The sequence below is a fragment of the Microplitis demolitor genome, chromosome 7 (assembly GCF_026212275.2).
Source record: "Microplitis demolitor isolate Queensland-Clemson2020A chromosome 7, iyMicDemo2.1a, whole genome shotgun sequence".
Taxonomy (NCBI): domain Eukaryota; kingdom Metazoa; phylum Arthropoda; class Insecta; order Hymenoptera; family Braconidae; genus Microplitis; species Microplitis demolitor.
In genome coordinates this window covers 12,089,514-12,111,016 of record NC_068551.1, presented here as the reverse complement: position 1 = coordinate 12,111,016, position 21,503 = coordinate 12,089,514, and the positions used below count along the sequence as shown (strand labels likewise).

Sequence of the window (21,503 nt, the reverse complement as noted above, 5' to 3'; positions counted from 1 at the left end):
GTAGTAGTAACTTCCTTCAACTCCATAGTGACTAAAGCATGCGTACGCCCATAGCGCGTTGACGCGAATGTTTATTATTTACAATAATGATAGTATTTAAAGTTACTGTATTTTACGTTGAATCGTGTATTTATTTTTTATTTTAAAACTGTATGATCAAGTTTGTTATTGTTGACAAATACTTAAAAAAATATTATTATTATGTATCAATTATTTATAATATTATAAATAATAAATTCAGCTATTTTGAAGTTATCATCATTGGTACGTTCGGATGTATTTTATCGATATTTAAATTTATGCGATAACTTACAGCAAAATTCAATTACGCTATAGTTATGTTTAGTTTATTGTCTCCGTCATGTTTGCGATGTTGTCACATTTTCACAGTAAATAACGATCTGGTATCAATATTAGCGTTAATTTCTTTGATTTTAATTTTTTTTTTTTTGCATAAGCAATTGTGTAAGGGTAATATATTATTTGCCCATGCATTTCTTACATACTCAATCTACTAGTTTACAAATTCTCGAATTATTCTTACTATTTTTTCAATGCCATTTTTCTACTTGAAGTGGCTCGATGGTACATATACCATTTGACTATGTGTAAATTTGTTGTTAATAAAAAATGGTAGAACGTTTGAACAGTTTAGTAAAAAAATTTCAAATTTTTTGAGGAGCCTTGGGAAACTTCACAGAATAATCTGTAATTTTTTTAATAAATACTGAATATTTCAATATGTCTCCCAAACATCCTTAAAATCCGGCCAAATTACAGCAATTAAAAAAAAAAGTTATTTAATTTACATGCTTTTCAAATGGAAAAAATTAAGTCATTAAAAGATGTACTTAATATTGATATTACCCAGTAAATACATCAACGTAAATTTGACATCAGAATGACGTTACGCTATGTCATCATTTACGTAAGATATAAGTCATGAATGACTCAGGTGTGACTCATTATTTCACACTTTTTTACGTAAGATTATGATATAAAACTAATGACGTATACATGACGTAAATGTGATGTCTGTGTGACATTCCATGACGTCAGTATGACATATTAGTGATGTCAAAATCATCAATCCGGAATAAATATTTTTGAAAAAAAAAAAAAATAATAATAATAAACACCGAATTTTTGATTTGATAATTACCGCGCGATCGCATTACAAATTCAGAAACACGAATTGATAGCAATAAACGATGAAAAAATCCTGGGTGTCTCGTGGGTTCGAACACGGCTCCTTTTGGCTGGTAGTCCTGAACGTTGATCACTGGTCCACGTCACAAGAGGTCAAGTCTTGTGCTTAATTGATGTACTTAGAGAGGAATGCCGGTAAAGACAGAGTTCATATGTTTTCGTAATGGATTATTACAAATTTTAAAAAAACTCCATGAACTTATATGAAATTTTATAAAAATAATATTTGTCGGCCTCGATGATAATTATAAAAAATTATATAATAATTTATAAAGTTTCTTCACATTTTTTAATTTTCCGTTGTGATGTGAAATTTAAAAAATCTTATATAAAATTTTGCGAAACATTCAATAATTTTACAAAATTGTATGAAATTCAATCCATTGAAAAATTGCAATGCTCCACTTTACAATCTTAATATAAAAAGAGTTCAAACTGTCGTTACATTTTCTTTTTCATTCTTAATGATATTTTCGGTATATCATCAAAAAAAACAAAAGTTACTTTTTTTATGCTCACGCTAATATTTTAATCTAAAACGTCTGAAATTTATTATCGATGTTATCGATTACGTTGCCCCCAAAAATGTTCGACGTTTAGTTGTTATTTTCACAAATTTACACATTTTTGGAAATTCATTCTATGATTGTTTTAATTTAATAAATAGATGATAAAAACCCTATGACTCAGAAATTACATCAGCATTGCGTAAAATACTGACTTGTCACTGATGTAAAGACCCTGATTAAAAGAAACGATATGCAATGTTAAACTTCCATAAGAATGGTGATTCAAAAGTATTCAACGTATTCAAAAGCATTGAAAAGTATTTAAAATTTTTTTTGGTCGAATCGCTTCAAATCGTTTCTTATAATAAGGGGATATGATTTAAGAGTGACATCCGTATTACGTATAATCGTGACTTTGCTACTGACATAAATGTATGATTTTAAAATTACGTCATTATGATATAGAATAATGACTTTATTACTATGTAACATTGTGATGTATATTTTATGTCAAGCGTACGTAATACCTAAGTCATACATAACTGTGACGTCATACAAGAGTCATGCTAACATCAATATGATGTCAAGTTTTGACATATTAAAGTCATGTAGAACGTCACATTAACATCAAATTTACATAAGATACCGCGACATTTCTATGACCTACGTATGACGTCAAAACGAGGTCATATGTTTACTGGGTAGCTCAAGCTTTGAGGGAAGTTTTTTTTCGATGCATGTATTTTTTTATAGCACCCTAATATATGTATATATATATAAATATATATATATATATATAAAATAGCCGGTCTAAACAGTAATGATTTATTATAAAAAAACGCGAAGGACTACAGTAGTGATTTTTGAAAAGAAGCTTCTCTGCATAATTCTGAAGATTGTGAAAAAAAATGACGTCGTTTCGTCAAATCGTTCTCGGGATATCTCTGCTACAGACTTTTTTTTAACCACATACTAACTGATGTCCACGATAAATATTTTTTATATTAATACGTATTGGACAACTTGAAAAAAGGATCAGACTTATTCATTACTGTTCCCTCTTTATATTGATGTGCTTTTCATAATGTGTAAGTGTGATATAAAAATAATATATACAGTTTAATGTGAGGAAATCACGTGACCTTGACGAATCGGTTATGAAGCATAACTTCTCCACTACGTGTTAGAGGCGTACAATATTGCAGAAAACAAGCGACATCGAGTATCATACACTTGTTTACTTGATAACACTCGCTGACGCTCATGTTTCCTAGTCCCGCACTCGAGGGTTATGTTTGACGGCACTAATTATCTAAGATACTATGAAAACACTGTATAAATTCATCTAACAAATACATTTATTAATAAACCTGTAGGATTAAATGATCATAAACCTAATGGGAAACATCCATTCAATGATTGATAAAAACTTCCCGGGTCAAAAAGTTAGATCTGTTTTAAAATAAATGATAAATACAAATATTTTTTCTTCAATTCAAGTTTATAAATCGTATTTATTTTATATAGGAATTTAATCTGTTTTTGTCCGTACTAGTCACTATCCAGGCTAATATCAGACTTATTTTCGTATGATATTTAGTCTGTTTTAAATCGGGGTTAGACTAAAAACAGACTTTATTAACTATAATTGTTAGTGCGTATTCAATTGTTTTTAAAGACAAAAGCAGACTTTATTTGCTATGATTTTTAGTCTGTATTCAATTGTTTGTTAGGACAAAAACAGGACTTTTTATAAATCTAAATAATGATAATAATCTTGATTTATTCATTTATTTTAATTTTCTTGGTATTTGAAACATGCTAATATGCTTCTGTAATAAGATGCCACACGGAAAAAAATGTTGGCTCGGAACCTATAAATTTTTACAATGCTGTCGACTAAACTTGAAATAGGAAGTGAAGCATCAAAAAAATTATTGTGCTCTTGTAAAAAATGATTATGCTGGGTCACAATACTTATTACGCGCGAGAAACTTATCGATAAGCTTTAATATCAATTACTTTCATACCTTATAACAATTTTGATGCAGCATAATGATTTTTTATAAGAGCACAGTAATTCATTGGATGTTTTACTTTCTGTTTCAAGTTTGGTAAACAGCATTGTAAAAATTGGTAGGTTTCGAGCCAACATTTTTCTCCGTGGCACAAGAATTTTGATGTTTTGTAATGCCAAAATATTTTCGATTTTATCTGGTAAATAAAAAAGATTTCTTGACATTTTAAGAGCTGTCTTATCACTTTTATTCAATGCTATAAATATTCTCTCAAGACAACTAAAAATTAAGCTGTCAAATTTTCATTAACTACCGACATTTTTAAACAAAAGATACTGAATAAATCGTAAATAAAACATAATCAATTCTGCAACTTAATATTTTTTCTCGCCTCCGGGTGGAAAGCGTCAACTTTCGTCCCGCTGTGCAAAACGAAGTTGCCGCTTTCCACCTCCGTCGAGGAGAAAATAGTATACACTCCTCGGGAAGTAAATAAGAAAGCCTCAGATCACATGTTTGTTAAAATTACATGTGATCTGAGACATTTTTTGCTTTACTTCCCTAGGTGTGTAATATACTATTTTTATAAATATTGCCTATGAAAAACAATTTTATAAGTCCAAGAAATAATCTAGTTAGTTCTGCCCATAGCGCAATTGTTTTTTAAAATAACAGGTCGAAAATAGCTTAAAATTTTTGTAGAAGATCAAAAACAGATCAAATAGTTCAACTAGACTAAAATCAGATCAAATTTTTCGGTCCGAGTAGACCAAAAACAGATTAAAATTTTCATAGAACTTCAATAACAGACCAAGTAGTCCAAAAACAGTCCAGTTAGACTAAAATCAGATCAAATTTTGCGACCCGGGTTATCAATGATGAAAATACAGCATGAAAGTATTCAATCCATAAAATACAAAATTTGATTCGTATTGATTATTATCTTTTAATCGTAATATCAACAATGATTTAGTGCAATATCAATAACTTGCCTGATCACATTTAAGCCAAAGAATCAATGAATTTGGAAACCGTAGAGGGCCTCCCAAGCTTGAACCTCCAGCTACTTGCTGATGTCTCAAAATTTCTGAATGTTTTGCTCCATGAGTTTCAAAAACTTCTAAAGACCTTAAGCAAAGTAAAAAAAAGTATTATGGCAGTATAATATAGCAAGGAATGAAATAAAATTCACAAATAAAATAATTTAAAAAATAGAAATATAAAAACTATATATTCATTTTTATGAAATTTCAATCTTAATTATATAAGATTACGCCAAATACTATTGAGCAGATTTATGAAATTCAATCAATAAAAAATACTAAAAACGAAATCTGAAAAGTTTTTTTCCTTTAAATTCGGGAGACATCGCTGCTGAAAAATTTCAAAAATAACAATTTACCTAATTTATTTCAGAAAAATCATGATGTAATGTAGCAAGTATTAAAAAAACTACATTAAATTTTTATTCTAGCAGTTTTTTTTTAATCACTGCACAATTCAATCTATTCGGTTTGAGAAAACCGTCAACAAAAAATTGAAAAAATTACTGTTCTTTAAATAATTTCGGATATTTGAGACTTCGGCATCCTAATCTAATTCACAGTACCTTTCACTATTCATATTGATTATCTATGTTTATTTTTGTCTGAGTATTAGCGTTCCATCACGATTTATCACATATAGAAAGTTAAGAGTTGCGTTTTTATCGCATACTTCAGAAATTATTAAATCGATTAATTCCAAAATTGAATCAGGTCTAGAACTCGATACTAACTTTCGATGGCCACTAAGATCATCTTATTCGCACGATCCGTTCGAGAGATATCGTCAACAAAAGAATAAAAAAATTTGTTTTTTTATTCGAATATTTTTGAAATTCGTAAATTAATCTATTTTAAAATCTAATAAGATTTAAAGCTCTATAAACTACATCGAATGCTGTCTTAACCATCGACCCTGGATTAATCGTTCAAGAGATTATGTTGTCAAAATAATTTAGAAAAATCAGAAAAACGGTTGACCCTGCAGCCCAGCCCCAAAAATTCACGCTGTTTTCGAGCTCAAAGAGCTCGAAAACATTGTTGTTGTCAATACATGTTCAAGCTCTTTGAGTTAAACTATACCTTCAAACACATAGATATTATCAAACCCGTTGAGCTCGAAAGAAGTGTTATTTTGTATTAACCTCCGAAAACTCGAGAAATTGAAAATAATCAATAATGATTGTCTTTTCAAGTTTTGCTCGCGATTATCCTTAATAATTCAAATTTTTTTAACAAAAATTTATAAAAATGATCGATAGGAAGACTTACGTGAATTATGAATTAAACCAGCGAATGAATATATGAAACATCGGAAAAAACATCATACATCGCGATTTTTCGAAAATTTCGATGATATTATTTAAAGTAACAAACTGATCGCAATAATTCATGTAGCAATTATCAACCACTATAAAGTCAAAGGAAGCGGGGGTCGAGTTTTGAAACATATGAGGCATTACAATATGCATTATCCAAAAAAAACGAAGTGGATTGTAATTTTTTTTAATTTTCATCATTGATATCCGTCAAAATAATCAACCAATTTTGATGTTTGGGGCAGTCTTCGACGAAATTATTCAGCTTCTCACGCTAAAAATTTGAAACGAATCAATAAGTTTTTATGTTTTTGAGTTCATTAGAAGAAAATACTATTCTAAAATTCTTCTGACGACAATACCGTAACGGGGCGGATGCTCCCGGATTAAGTTTGAATTCAAATTTTGACTCACGCCAAAAGAACAGGCCTCCTTTTTCAATAACTGTCAACACTGAAAAATTAAAGTAAATTAATTAATAAATTATGTAGTGTCAATACAAACTTCATTTGATTTAAATAAGGTCATTTTATTTATTTAAATAAGGCTATACATTACAATATCTATTGAACAATCAATCCGATTTTGATGGTGAGGGCGGCATTCAACGCCAGCTTATACCGCAGTGTACCGATAAAACTCAATTTTTCTCACCACGTTGTCACGTAACGATTCAAATTAATCAACATTAATTAGTTGTAAGTGTAAATATTTTAATACTAAGTTTGAATTTGAGTCGTTACGCGGGCATTCCACCATTACGCCGGCCGAGAGACAGCACTCCGCTTGCAAACTGGCGCATGCGCGCAAAGTTTGCATGAGCAGGTGTGCGAATAAATTTTATTTTGCAATTTAAGAATATAAAACATTGATTTTTGTTAGTTTTAAGTTTTTGTTTAGGATTTTGAAACATTTGGGATGCATAATCCAGCTTGACATTATGCTCCAACGTTTGTCTAATATTTTATTTTTATGAAACTTGTCATCGGGGTATTCGATGTTTGGGAAAAATATTAACCGCCGGGTAGAGAAAAAATCAACACTTGGGCTATATTCTCGACATCGACTCCATGGTTTCAAATAATTATTTCTCAATTTATTAGATAAGTTAAAAATATAAATATGGTATAAATAAATAGTACATAAATTTAATTAATTATTTATGTATCATTCAGGTTTTGGAAAATTACTTTTATATTTTATATTTTTAATTTAAAAACTAGGTCCAGGGCTAGAGAAAAAAAATCATAATAATAAATAAGGGCGATTATTGCGTCAGGTAAGCGACCAACAGGTGGAGAATAGGATAATTAAATCTGAAAGATAAGGGCCATTGTTGTGAGTGGACGCTGTTTTTATATCGATAATACGTTTTATTATGTTTTCATTTATTATTAATAAAAAGTTGTGCTAATTTTGATAACTCACCAGGTCGATTATCCAGTTACTATTTGGACTACTTAATTGGTTAATAGAGTCATTAAAGAGTAAGTACTTTAGATTTCTTTTGTCGCATTTTTCACGTGATAATCTTCGGTAGTTGTTGGTCGCCGTGGTAGGAAATTCACGTGTGTGACTAACACACAGGTGAATGTTGTGATTTGATTTATAATTATAATACTGAATGATACATAATAATTACGATATAATTAATTAAGGAATCATTAGTAATTTCTTGTTATCTTTTTATATACTTGGAAATATAAAGATATATTTGAATGCAGCGTTTGTTAAACGTTACATATAGTTATATATATAGGGAGTTCACAGTACTTGAGCAAATTTCTCAAGTACTGACATCATCGTTCGGGTGAAAAATATCTGAATTGTTCTAATGTTTATTTAAAATTATTATTTTGTACAAAAAGAAATATCTAGGCGATATTATTATTATTATTTTACCTAAACATTTACTTATTTATTTTGTTTTTGAATTTAATTAATATACCCCAGCGGTCAATTAAGAATAATTAATTATTATTATATAAAAAATTATTTGAGTGTGAATGAGAGTAATTTCCGTATCTTTCTCTCTCTCAAACGTGTTGAGAGATAAATTAAAAATATTAAAATTATTGTTATTGAAAATTTAAAATAATTCAGATGAAATAATTTATTTACTTATTCAATATTACAAGTACTATTATTTATTAATTGAATTATATTTTCTTTTTATATTGAGTTTATAAATTTTTTTGTTTTATACTGACATTATTGTGTTCGAATTCAACCCCCAGGGGAAAAACTTATACCAATTTTGAATTGTATACAGCTAAATAACCAGGTATAATTGTTCAATAATTTAAGCAAACTGAATATTATGAGAAATATTGCTTTTATTATTGTTTAAATAATTAAATAAGTGGAAACCAACAGCTGCCGGAGAAAATTTAATATTTATTTCCCTTGGATCTTTCCTACTGGTTTAATTTTATTTTCCTAATCTTATTTATTATTTGTCTATAATTTTTCACTATTTATTTAATTTTCATTATTTCATTCGATGGTTTTGCCCGCTTCGCTACAACCCGCTTGTTCGGATTTTCCCTCGTAAATTTCCCCCTGAACAATTATTTTGTCCGATTTGAATAAACGGTCTGGCGTCTGCGTGCACTAACCCAGCCTGAGGAGCTGGCCCAGGCATGACAATTATTTATTTTAATTCAATCATTATCCACTTATGATTTAAATCTAATATTTCATTATTGAGAATTTAATATCATCATAAAATTCAAACATTGGCTATTTTATTGTTTTATTTATCACACGTGGGTAGCTGAATACGATTTACCGGACTGATCCGCGTCTCCGTCGCCAGTTTTGATACGGTATTCGTTATAACGTTCAAATTAATAAGCCGCGTTGAATGCCACCTCAAAGATTTCGGCACAATGTACCAAAACCAATAACTTGCCTCAGTTTTGAAAATTTTCGATTTTCTTTGCGGTAAGTCAAACAAATTTTTTTTTCGAATGAACTCGAAAATTTCAGAACTGATTGATTCGAAATACTTTCTATGGTTAAAGCCTCCAGATGCCACCCCAAGCCTCAAATCCGTTGATTAGTTCAGATGATAACGGCGATGAAAAATTAAAAAAATAACAATTTGCTTGGTTTTTCCCAGATAACACATTATGCAATTCATCATAAGTTCCAAAACTTATACCGACTCTTTGTTTTTATAGTCTTTGATGATTGCTACATAATTTATTGCAATCAGATTGTGAGTTTAAATAATATCAATAAAATTTTCGAAAAATCACGACTTTCAAGTTTCTTTAACTTTTCGTAATGAAAATTAAAAATTTTCAAAAATTCGGGAAGTTAATGTTTTCACCCCGATTTTCGAAAATCGAGTTTTCATCTGATATCGACGTTTTGAGATCCTCGGAAGCGCGCGTGTGTGTGTGTGTGTGTGTGTGTGTGTGTGTGTGTGTGTGTGTGTGTGTGTGTGTGTGTGTGTGTGTGTGTGTGTGCGTGTGTGTGTGTGTGTGTGTGTGTGATCGCTTTATAACTTTTTAACTAATCAAGCAGTTTGAATTGTTCTTGCGTTAATCAAAAAAGTTTGTCAGCCGTCAATATCTTGAAAATTATAAATCATTCGATTAAGTAGACTCAAAAATATGACGAAAAACAAAATTTTCTCTATCAGATTTTTGTTAATTTTTCAGAAACGACTAGAATGATCAACTTCAAAACTTTATCAGCTCTAGAATTTAATAGAGCGCGTCGATTGCTACCTCAACTATGTTAATTGGCTAATTCGTTCGAGACATATCGTCGGAGAGAGAAATGGTAAAATACATTTTTTTGCGATTATCTTTGAAACGACGGCATCAATCATTTTTTCAATTTTAGCGGCTTTAGAAGTTAATATAACGCACTAATTAGACCATTGAACATCAAAGTCGGTCCACTGGTTCAAAAGATATTGACAACCAAAAGTTCAAAGTATCACAATTTATGCCATTTTTTCCGGATAAATCATAATGTAATGAACTAAATTGTGTTCCAAATTGTACCAACTCGTTGTCTTCATGATTTTTTTAATCACCACATAATATAACGGAATTCGATGTTTGGTTTAAACAATATTACCGACAAAAAAATTGATAAAACCTCTCTTTTTCCATTTTTCTCGGATACTTCATATATAAATGCTTTGATCACAGTTAAAAGTCATTGGGATCTTTATTTTAATCACTGACGTTGATTTCTACCGGATTACATTGATTTTCAGAAAATAATCGTGAATAAAAATTTTAAGAACGCTTGTTTACTGAGTATTTTCGATGTCGATTTTTTTAAGTTCAATATCAAACGTACCGTTTTTAAATTCGAAAACACCAATGAATTCAAAGGTAACGTCATGTTAAAAATATTGAAAATTACGTTTTCGAGCTCGAAGAACTCGTAAACAGCCGGAAGTTTTGAGACTGGCCCACAGGGTCAATCGATTAACAGATTTTTTCAAATGTTTCACATATGAACTTGCTGGTTTTATGCGAAGTTTACGTAACTCTTTATTTTGATCATTTCTATTAATTTCTGTAAAAAACATTAAATTAATCAAGAATAATCGTGAGCAAAATATTAAAAAACGATCCTCATCGATTATTTTCAATTTCTTGAATTCTCGGATATTAATATAAAGCCTGACTTTTTTCCAGCTAAAAGAGCTAGCAAATATGAAAGCACTCGAAAGTATTGCCTAATGGTCGGCTGGTTCCCAGATTTTCTAATATGGAGTTAACTTTCTAAATAACAAGTGCCCTAGTAATTACAAGATACATTTGGTAACACGCGTTAATATCTCCGACAAAATATCTCCACGAACAAATATCTCCGGACAAAATATCTCAGGATAAAATATCTTCATGACAAAATATATGTTGACAAAATATCCCTATCGTTGAATAATTAATGAAGAAACGTGGGAAAAAAGGGTACAATTTTATTGCAAAAGAGTGCATTCAGATATTTTTGTATTTATACACACACAAAATGCCTGAAAAAAAGGGCGAGTACTATTACACGCATTTGTGTCAACATTTTTTCGTGATTACACACACCTAAAACCTGTAAAAAAAAGGCACAATACTATATTCGAAATCTGTGTTATTTTCTTCAAATTATTTGAAGACTTGCTCATATTTTAAAATTAAATTAAGCCGCGGTAAATTTATTTACACTTTTGCGCCTCTAAGTGTTGTATCATAAAACTATTTTTTGATCAGTCTAAATTTATAGGGGTAATGGACAGATAAAAGTTTTTCAACAGCCACTTTAGCTTGAAATTTACGGTAATTTGGTGTTGAAATTATCTAAAATTTTTTGTCCGAATCCGACGTCAATTTGACAGCAAAATTTGAAAATAATAATTTGCGGTTAATTTTTCTTCAATTTAAAAGTAATTTTTTACAAAAAAAAAGTCGGTAGTGTTCATTCTTACCATTTCAGAAGGTAAGCAAATTTATAAATAAAATTGTCTACGATTTGACGGTGTAAAGTGAGCGAATAAATCAGTTGGATCTGGTTTAGGCGAGGTGAATTGAACAATTAAAAATTACACAGATTTTATCAATAAATAAATTATAGATTTATTTACACTTATATACACCTTAAAAATTATGAGAACTTATATTCAAGCGAATGCGACTAGAAATTAATACGCGATAGCGAATGCAAACTCAGAGATATAATTCACGTATCAATTGACGCGTGGTCAGTAGCGGTTAACTCAACGGAAATTAATTTTACAATTAATTTCTAGCAAAAGAACAATTTATATATTCTCAATAAATAGCAGCCTTGATATACTGACTAAATATTGAGGATAATTCAGCGTAGCGGTTTAGATTAATATCACCAAAGGTATTAATTACTGAAGCGGTTTCAAGCACGAGGTTGCAAGTAGCAAAGCACGTTGTAGAATAATAGATGGTAGCGTCGTTGAGTCGTCGAGAAGATTGGTGTTGTCGTGGCAGCCTTGCTGCATATAACGAATTTTCCCATTGGCTTAAAAGCGCGCCAACAGGTAGCAGTTGATAGCGAACTCTCTCATTGGCTGACCAATATAAAACGAGTTATGTAATTGGCCAGCCTGTAGCGGGTTCTCAAGGCGTCTTGACACGGTCCTGAGTTAGAAATTGTATGTGCCGGGCCCAAATAGCGAGTGACCCGGCACTATTCTGACCTTCAGTCAGTAGCGAGCTCGGCGACTCCCGAACTGAGCGGAAATGATCGAAGCTTGATTCAAACTAATCAAGCTCGTGACTGAACAGACGGTAAAAAAATACTTAACAATTTTTCAAGTCAAATCAACAAGAAATTGATATACTTATTTCTTTCTTATTATCTTGCATTGCTTTTATTAAAAATTTTGGAATCAACGTAAATATTCGTAGATATTTTGTCAACATGTATTTTGTCATGAACATATTTTATCCTGAGATATTTTGTCTAGAGAAATTTTGTCGCGGGAATATTATGTCGGGGGATATTTTGTCGGGGATATTAACACAGGTAACCATACATTTGCATGTTGTTGAGCTAATAACCAGATTAAAAGTAACATTTATGACATTGGTATTTTCAATATATACTTGACTGCAGATGAAATTCATTAAATATGAGAATTATAAACCAAAAAAACATCATGAAGAATATAATTTCAGCAAAAAATGAAAGTTAATTCATAATTCGTAATAAGTTGTTATTTCGATAGACAGTTTTATTTAAATAATAGTATATTAACGAACAGAGTAGAAAGTGCGTTTGACATCGAGTGTGATTGGATCACGAGCCGTTAGGCGGTTGCTGCCAACACACGAGGGTTGAACGCTCTTATTCCTACTCAATACGTTACAATAGTATTTGTATTGAATGGTAAGAAATAGTGTTTTTTTTTTTTTTTTTTTTTTTTTCGAAAAAAAGGACACTAAACGTCACGAGAACTGATCAAGTGTACGACCGATTGATTTGGTTTAATGAACAAATGCTACGCGTTTTGTGAATATAATAATTAATATAATAATTAATTACCGGTAATAATTGTATGATAGTGCAATTCAACGCGTACCGAAATAAAATATTATTTTATATTTTATTTTATTTCAATCGAGCAATTCTGAGAATAACGGATTATCTGTTTCTGATTCGCATCGGCAGTCTTGTAGCCTCGCCGTGTAAGCATACTCTGACGTCACTAGTCAAGTATTCCGTATACGTACATTGTGTGTGTGCGTGAAAAAAAAAATTATTTTTATTTCGTCAACTGACTGTTTCTTTTTTTTCTAGTACGAATTGAGTTTGTGTTTCGATCAACTAAGACTTTTACGAACAATTTTGTGTTTATATCGAGTCAAGCTGACAACGGTATTTATTTTTTTTTTTTTGTAACCGATAATTTGTGTGAAACCGATCAATTATTTTGTTTATGTAATATACGACTAATTTTTTGTTTAATTCTGATCAATTATTTTATCGTAATCTTAAGTGCCTGACCTTTCCCCAATCCGCCACCCTGAGCTGAATTTCAATAATTGTTTTTTTGGTGATTATAAAATCACCTGGCGCCCAACTTTTAATTTTGAACAAGGTAGCCAAATCGTAAGTGTATTCGGACTTCACTCCGGTAGATCCCCGGTGGTGAAAATTTCTTATTTTGTTGTTGGTCACTTATTTTGTTTAATCCTTACATTATATTAAATAATGTAAGGTTATGTTTATTTTGACAGCTACCGTATTTTGACTTGGCCGATTATGACTGTTCGAATAATTCTCCCGCGTAATTTCATTTCATCGTTCAGTTAACAGCTGGTTACGAGATAGATCCGAAACTCGAAATACGGATAATTATAGTATTAGTAATAAGTCAATTAGTAATTAAGTTAGTTAAGTTGGTGTCTGTGTAGTATTAAGATACAGGTACTCGTTTGCTGGTCACCAGAGCCCAAGAGGACATTACCGATCCGACGACAATATTCCCAATGTCCAATCTAACGACGACATCCAACAATAGCCGAGGGACGGTTTTCTTTATTATTATCGCCAGCGGAAATTTTCGAAGTTGACATCGTTCGTGAGTTAGCCTAGAGGACGATCAAAATATCCAAACAAATTGGTCAATGGACACGAACAGTTAGAGCAAAGGTTAAGACGGCATATAGTATATGTGCCCGACTCATTTATTGTTGACATCAAATTGACATCGACCGTCTCAACTGGGATGTGGCGGCGTGAAGTCCCAATTGACTCGAGACACTATCGAAGCGCCGCCAAGTGTGGAAGCCCGGAACTCAAAGCGAGAATGTGGGAACGAAAAGAGTCGACGCCATTCTGAATCGTACCTGGTTGTTACTGACACCCCGGGAAAAACGAATTATATATGGCCATATATAAATGCGACATATATGGCCATATATGGAAATTGGCGATATATAACGATATAAAATTTTATACGGCCATATATAGCTTGATATGACCATATATAACTTGACCTGACTATGTATAGAAATTGACAATATATGGGCATATATAGTTTGATATGACTATATATAGCTTGATATGGCCATATATGACTTGATTTGACTATGTATAGTAATTTTAACTAAAATTAAATTTTATTTTTTTTTTTAATTATTTTGACAACGCAGAGATTATCAGATCTGCGAATTATTGAATTCCTAATCGGATTGGAAATTTTTAATTCAGAGAAAAAACGCTAGACTTATTAATAACCGCACCTGCTTCAGTAGGATTCGAACCAGGGACCTTTCGTACGAGAGACCGACGCTTTAACAACTCGGCTATGCGACCGACAGTTACAACGGAGTTTAGTTGTGCTACATAAGATTGAACGAATATAATCGCTTTCGAAAAGGCAAAATATAATGGTATTGGTTGATTGATTATTGCTATTACAGTAAGAATTGGTTGATTGATATTCGATGTGTATGATATCGAAATCTATGAAATTTTTATACTCACTTTTATGTATGACCATGTATTATTATATATACCTATATATAGTTATATACATTCATATACAGAAACAATCGAAAACTATATATTCCCATACATTGTTATATATGTCCGAATAAAGTTACATATGGTAATATGTAGAATTCGAGATGTATGAAGTTTTCATGTTCACTTTTATGTATGACCATATATTATTATATATACCTATTATATATACCTATTAGTTATATATGGTCATATAGAGAAACAATCGAAAATTATATATTCACATGTATCGACATATATGTCCCATATATGGACATATATGATCTATATATGACCATATATAATTCGTTTTTTCCGGGACGCGTTATTACAATCGATTACAATTAAATTAATTACTCCGTAAATACGTTTCGAGAATTAAGAAATTATCACAAGTTAAGTATTCAGAATTTTTTATACTTGATTCAGTGACCACCGACTTAACAAATTAAATACGTTACTTGGTTAAACAAGTTACAAATCAACGTGAGAAATCCGTGCAGTGGTTTTCTCGTATGACACCGAGACTGGTGATCGGACTTTCCGCGTGCGAATATCCAGTTTGGGTTGACACTGGGTCAATAAACTGACCATCACCGACGTATTTTTGTGATCAAGAAAGCTAAATTCAGCAATCCGGTAGCTGTTTGGGTCTCCAGCACCTGTTGAAGACAACAGACGCTGTTTCCGGCCCGATATCTCGTTTTCATCGACTACGTGGCGACGAAGTATTGGACTTCGAGATCATCGACCGGTGAGCGAGTTTGCTTAGTTAATTTTGAGGAATAATTCGAGTTGACACTGACATTTAGTTGGGAAATAAAATACCTTTAAAATTAATATACACAGTTGAAAAATTTGTGTTAAGTTTAACATAAATCACATATCCCAAACGGACCACTCAATTTTTTGTGTTAATTTAACACATTACACTTGTCTCAAACAATAACACAAGCTTAGTGTTGAATAAATTAACACGAAAATTTTGTAAATTTAACAATTTTTTTTGTGTAAGCCCAATAAACTTGTTGTGTTAAATTTAACTTAAAAAGTATGGTAAATCTAAATTTTTTAAAATACAGTTTTAACAAGCTACTACGTGTCAAATGAACTCAAGTATTTGGTTAAAAATTCAACGCAAATAATTAATTATTTTGACTTAAATTGAATATCAATGTAACACTCGTCTAGCATTGAATTTAACTCAATGGCTATGTTAAAGTTTCATTGTATCAGTGTTGAAGAATGAAAAGTTGATTCACACAATTGAAATATTAATATGAGATAAATTAATTCTCAAAATGTTATTATAGAAATTCTATAAATTGTACTTCCTTAAAATAATAATAATGATAATAACAATAACAATAGTGGTCATGATGATGAAAATAACGATAACTAATATTTTTAGAAAATGAAGTATTTATTGATTCAAAATTATAAAATTTTACATAAAATAATCTGTTGTTACGGCATTTGTTCCTTTAAACTCATATATTTAACTTGGATTTAACTAGGAAATATGACAAAGTACATATTCTGTTTCCGCAAACTTCCTATTTTTGAAAAAAATTAAACGATGTCAATAATAATTATCTTACTTATTTTTCACAAAATATTCTTGCAAATATAAATAAAAAAAAGTCACGAACAATAATTTACAGAAGAATACTAAATGATAAACTTTCAAGGAATATGATGATTCTAAAGGTTAAGTTGGGTGATTATAATTAACTCAATTATTATAAGGCTATGATGTGACATAAAAATTGAATAATTTAAATAAATTAATATTTATTTACTTGACACAGTAGTGAAAATCTTTTTTGTTCTAGACTTCACAGTCACGAATTAAATAATTCAAAACTATTCGATTAAGAAGCAAATTTTTGTTGCACTTGTAGACAAAGCACGCGAAAAGAGTGAGCATCCTCTGACAAACAACACAAACTTTGTGTTGATTTTACTCTTGCAGTATGTTATGGACTTTGGTTAACACAATGTTTGTATTAGTATTTACACAAATTAGATATTGTCTATAGTATGTAAAATTTTTTGCGTTAAGCTAACAAAAATAATATGTAATAAATCTTCGCCTCACACCATGTTAATTCTCGGAATTTAGTCAACCGTTATTTTGGGTTAAATTTGAGTTAGCACAAAAAATGTGTTGTATTGATTACTCATAAATTTATTAACACAAAAAACTTGTTAACTTCAGATAATACAGTCAACTTTAATTAAATTTACACTCGACGGTGTCAAATAATTGACACAAAATATTCAACCATTGAATTTTTATACCCAAGAACACAAAATTTTAAACTGTGTATTTGCGTTAGTGCATTTTCCAACTCAAACTATTCCACTGGTACAACGTTTGTTTTGTTTTATCACTTTGAATTGAAACTCGACATTATTTAGATATACTGAGTGGGTGTAATTGATCACATTCGTGTTTAACTTGTTATTTGGGAATTTGATTTCGTAATTTGTTTATTTGATATAATACCACGTATTTCGAGTCTCACTATTCGTTGTTTATTATATTTACTGAATCCCGGTTATTATTATTGCTACTACTATTAGTATTATTATCTTAGTTAGTCATGATAAGCATTTCCACGTTACTTATATTTACAACCACTGAGTTACCGACAGTTGCGGATGTCAACATATTGACATCAAGTTGCGATACATGGTAATACCCTGAATTTTGTTGTTTACATTAATTATATTGAGTCAGAATCATTATTATTTCTTTGTTGTTTGAATTATATTGAATCAGGAATATTATTTTATTGTTTTACTAATATCGAGAATATTATTAGAGTTAAAGATTAATCGAATATCAATCATTGAATTTTGTTCTCATAGTAAATTGATTCGTTATAATTTTATTACAATACACCGACAACTTATTTAAGGTAGTTTAAGTGCCTATCCTACTCCCGACCCACGATCTTGAGCCGACGACCAAAAAGATTGAGAACTTCGGTGAGTAAAACTCAACTGGCGCCCAACAACCGCAGGAGCGGAACAAAGGTAAGCCAAATCGTTGTGAGGGGAATAGTTTGCCTAACGGATTCCAGGTAACTCATTAAATGGTCACAATACATGTATGGGTCATTCCATGACAAATCGACCAATAGTTGGAATCGACCGCTGTTGATTTGGAAAAATTTTGGTCAGAAGTATCTTTTACCATATAACGCAATTCTATCGAAGGAAAACAATTTGAAAATTTTTCTTCAAAAGTTATGCAAAATTCTAAATTTCGTGATCTTTCCAGTTTTTCAACTTTATTCTTTCAATATCTCAAAAATTATGATAGGTACAGTAATGATCTAAAGCTTGTTCTGTAAGAAATACTTAAGGCGAAGAAAAAAAAAAATATTCCAAAAAAAAATTTTAATAAAGAACAAATTTGTCAAATTTTGAATTCTTTAAATTCGTCAAGAATGACAACCGACATTAAATTTTTGGCTCAATTTTTTTTGTATAATACCGTGTTTTAAAAGATTCTGAAATTTTCAGAACTGTGTTTTTTGTTTTTACAAAAATATAAATTTTCGAATTTTATCAAAAAATAATATTTGTATTTTTCTTGATTTTTTTGTTAAGTAAAGTTAAGCGATCACGTAATTGAGTAAATTTCAGCAGTAAAAATTTTACTTATTGTCATGATAATGTGAAAAAGACCATTATCGACAATCATATTCTTATTCGTTTGATATCTATTTTTCAGTCACGAGCTTGATTAGTTTGAATCAAGCTTCGATCATTTCCGCTCAGTTCGGGAGTCGCCGAGCTCGCTACTGACTGAAGGTCAGAATAGTGCCGGGTCACTCGCTATTTGGGCCCGGCACATACAATTTCTAACTCAGGACCGTGTCAAGACGCCTTGAGAACCCGCTACAGGCTGGCCAATCACATAACTCGTTTTATATTGGTCAGCCAATGAGAGAGTTCGCTATCAACTGCTACCTGTTGGCGCGCTTTTAAGCCAATGGGAAAATTCGTTATATGCAGCAAGGCTGCCACGACAACACCAAGCTTCTCGACGACTCAACGACGCTACCATCTATTATTCTACAACGTGCTTTGCTACTTGCAACCTCGTGCTTGAAACCGCTTCAGTAATTAATACCTTTGGTGATATTAATCTAAACCGCTACGCTGCATTATCCTCAATATTTAGTCAGTATATCAAGGCTGCTATTTATTGAGAATATATAAATTGTTCTTTTGCTAGAAATTAATTGTAAAATTAATTTCCGTTGAGTTAACCGCTACTGACCACGCGTCAATTGAGACGCGAATTATATCTTTGAGTTTGCATTCGCTATCGCGTATTATTTTCTAGTCGCATTCGCTCTTGAGTATAAGTTCTCATAATTTTAAAGTGTAAATAAGTGTAAATAAATTTATGATTTATTTATTGATAAAATTTGTGTGATTTTTAATTGTCTAATTCACCTCGCCTAAACCAGATCCAACTGATTTATTTGCTCACTTTATATCTATCGACTGTTTTTTTCTTTTGCTTTTCAAAAAATTTGAATTTTTGAACTTTATTAAATAACTTTTTTTTTTTTATTTGTAGTAAGGTCAAGTTCAACAATCAATCAATTTTGGGAGTTTCAGCAGTAAAAATTTCGCTTATTGACATAATGATGTGAAAAAAGACCATTACAGACGGTTATACTCTAATTTGTTTGATATCGAGCAAATATAATTATTATATTTAATATAATAATGTGAAAAAAGACCATTAGTGACAGTTATATTCTTATTTCTTGATATCTATCAAATAAATAAGAATATAATTGTCAATAATGGTCTTTTTCACATTATTATGACAATAAGTAAAATTTTTACTGCTGAAATTTACCCAATTACGCGATTGCTTAACTTTACTTAACAAAAAAATCAAGAAAAAAAAATTTTTTTTATAAAATCCAAAAATTCATATTTTTGAAAAAACTAAAAAACAAAATTACGAAAATTTCAGAATCTTTTAAAATCTCTTAAAACAAGGTGTCATACAAAAAAAATTTAGCCAGAAATTAAATGTCGATCGTCATTTTTGACGAATTTCAAAAATTCAAAATTTGACAAATTTGTCATTTTTCTAAATTTTTTTGGAATATTTTTTTTTTCATCGCCTTAAGTATCCCTTTTAAAATAAGCTTTGAATCATTATTGTAACTATTATAGTTTTCGAGATATTGAAAGAATAAAATTGAAAAACTGGAAAAATCGCGAATCTTGAATTTTGCATAACTTTTGAAGAAAACTTTTCAAATTTTTTTCCTTTGGCAGAAGTGCGTTATATGGTAGCAGGAAACTTCTGACCAATATTCGTCCAAATCAAAAGGGGTCGATTCCAACCATTGGTCGATTTGACGTGGGATGACCCATATATATATTAGGGTGCGTCATTTCGGAGCAACATTTTTATTTTTTAAGTGCATATGGAAAAAATTATAGTTCAACACAAAAATAAAATTTTCGCACAAGAAAAAAAATTCTATGTCGTACAGATCTAGCTCATTGAAAAATTCGATTTTCCCATTTAAATAACAAGGGAAAATTTTTTTTTTTAGCTTCAAGTACTTTAAAATCCTTGACAAATCAATGGGTCGAATAGACTAATACATGTTTTTATAGGAAATTAAACGCTCTGCAAAAAATGTTTCTTATCATTTTTTGATAAATCCGTCAGTCCAAAAGTTATCAGAGCTCGAAGTAAAGTTAGAGATCTTTTTACTTTTCCGGTGAAACTATCAGATTTATCACAAAATGTTATAAGTTCTTTTTTGTTGACAATTTTATTTTCTACAAATCATTATTCGTCAAGTTTTTCCACATTTCGCATTGTTTTCTAGTTCTTTTCATTTTAATTTCAAGCTCGTAAAAAAGTGGTTCTGATCGATTTTAAGAGCTCGACAATAAAATGGGAATAACTAGAAAACAATGCGGAATTCAATAAAACTTGACTGATAATAATTTGTAGAGAATAAAATTTTCAACAAAAAAACCTTATAACATTTTGTGATAAATCTGATCGTTTCACCGGAAAAGTAAAAATATCTCCAACTTTACTTCTAGGTATAATAACTTTTGAACAGATGAATTTACCAAAAAAAAAATAAGAGACCTTTTTTATAGAGCGTTTCTTCAACTTTAATTTTCTACAAAAATTCGTATTTGTCTATTCGATCCATTGATTTGTTAAGAATTTAAAAGTACTTAAAGCTAAAAAAAAATTTTTCCCGAGTTATTTAAATGGGAAAATCGAATTTTTCAATGAACTAGGTCTGTAATCGACATAGAATTTTTTTTCTTGCGCGAAAATTTTTTTTGTGTTAAACTATGATTCTTTCCACATGC

General features: G+C 30.5%; 1 protein-coding gene across 2 annotated transcripts in view; it reads right to left on the bottom strand.

The window, feature by feature from the left end:
• The window catches only part of LOC103571944 (tRNA dimethylallyltransferase), a 263,909-nt gene that overhangs the window by 94,995 nt on the left and 147,411 nt on the right, over positions 1-21,503 (bottom strand). For both annotated transcript variants that reach the window (XM_053741000.1, XM_053740999.1), the window contains exon 4: positions 4,729-4,864. In XM_053741000.1, coding sequence (XP_053596975.1) covers positions 4,729-4,864 — 136 coding nt within the window. The remainder of the gene's footprint in view (positions 1-4,728; positions 4,865-21,503) is intronic.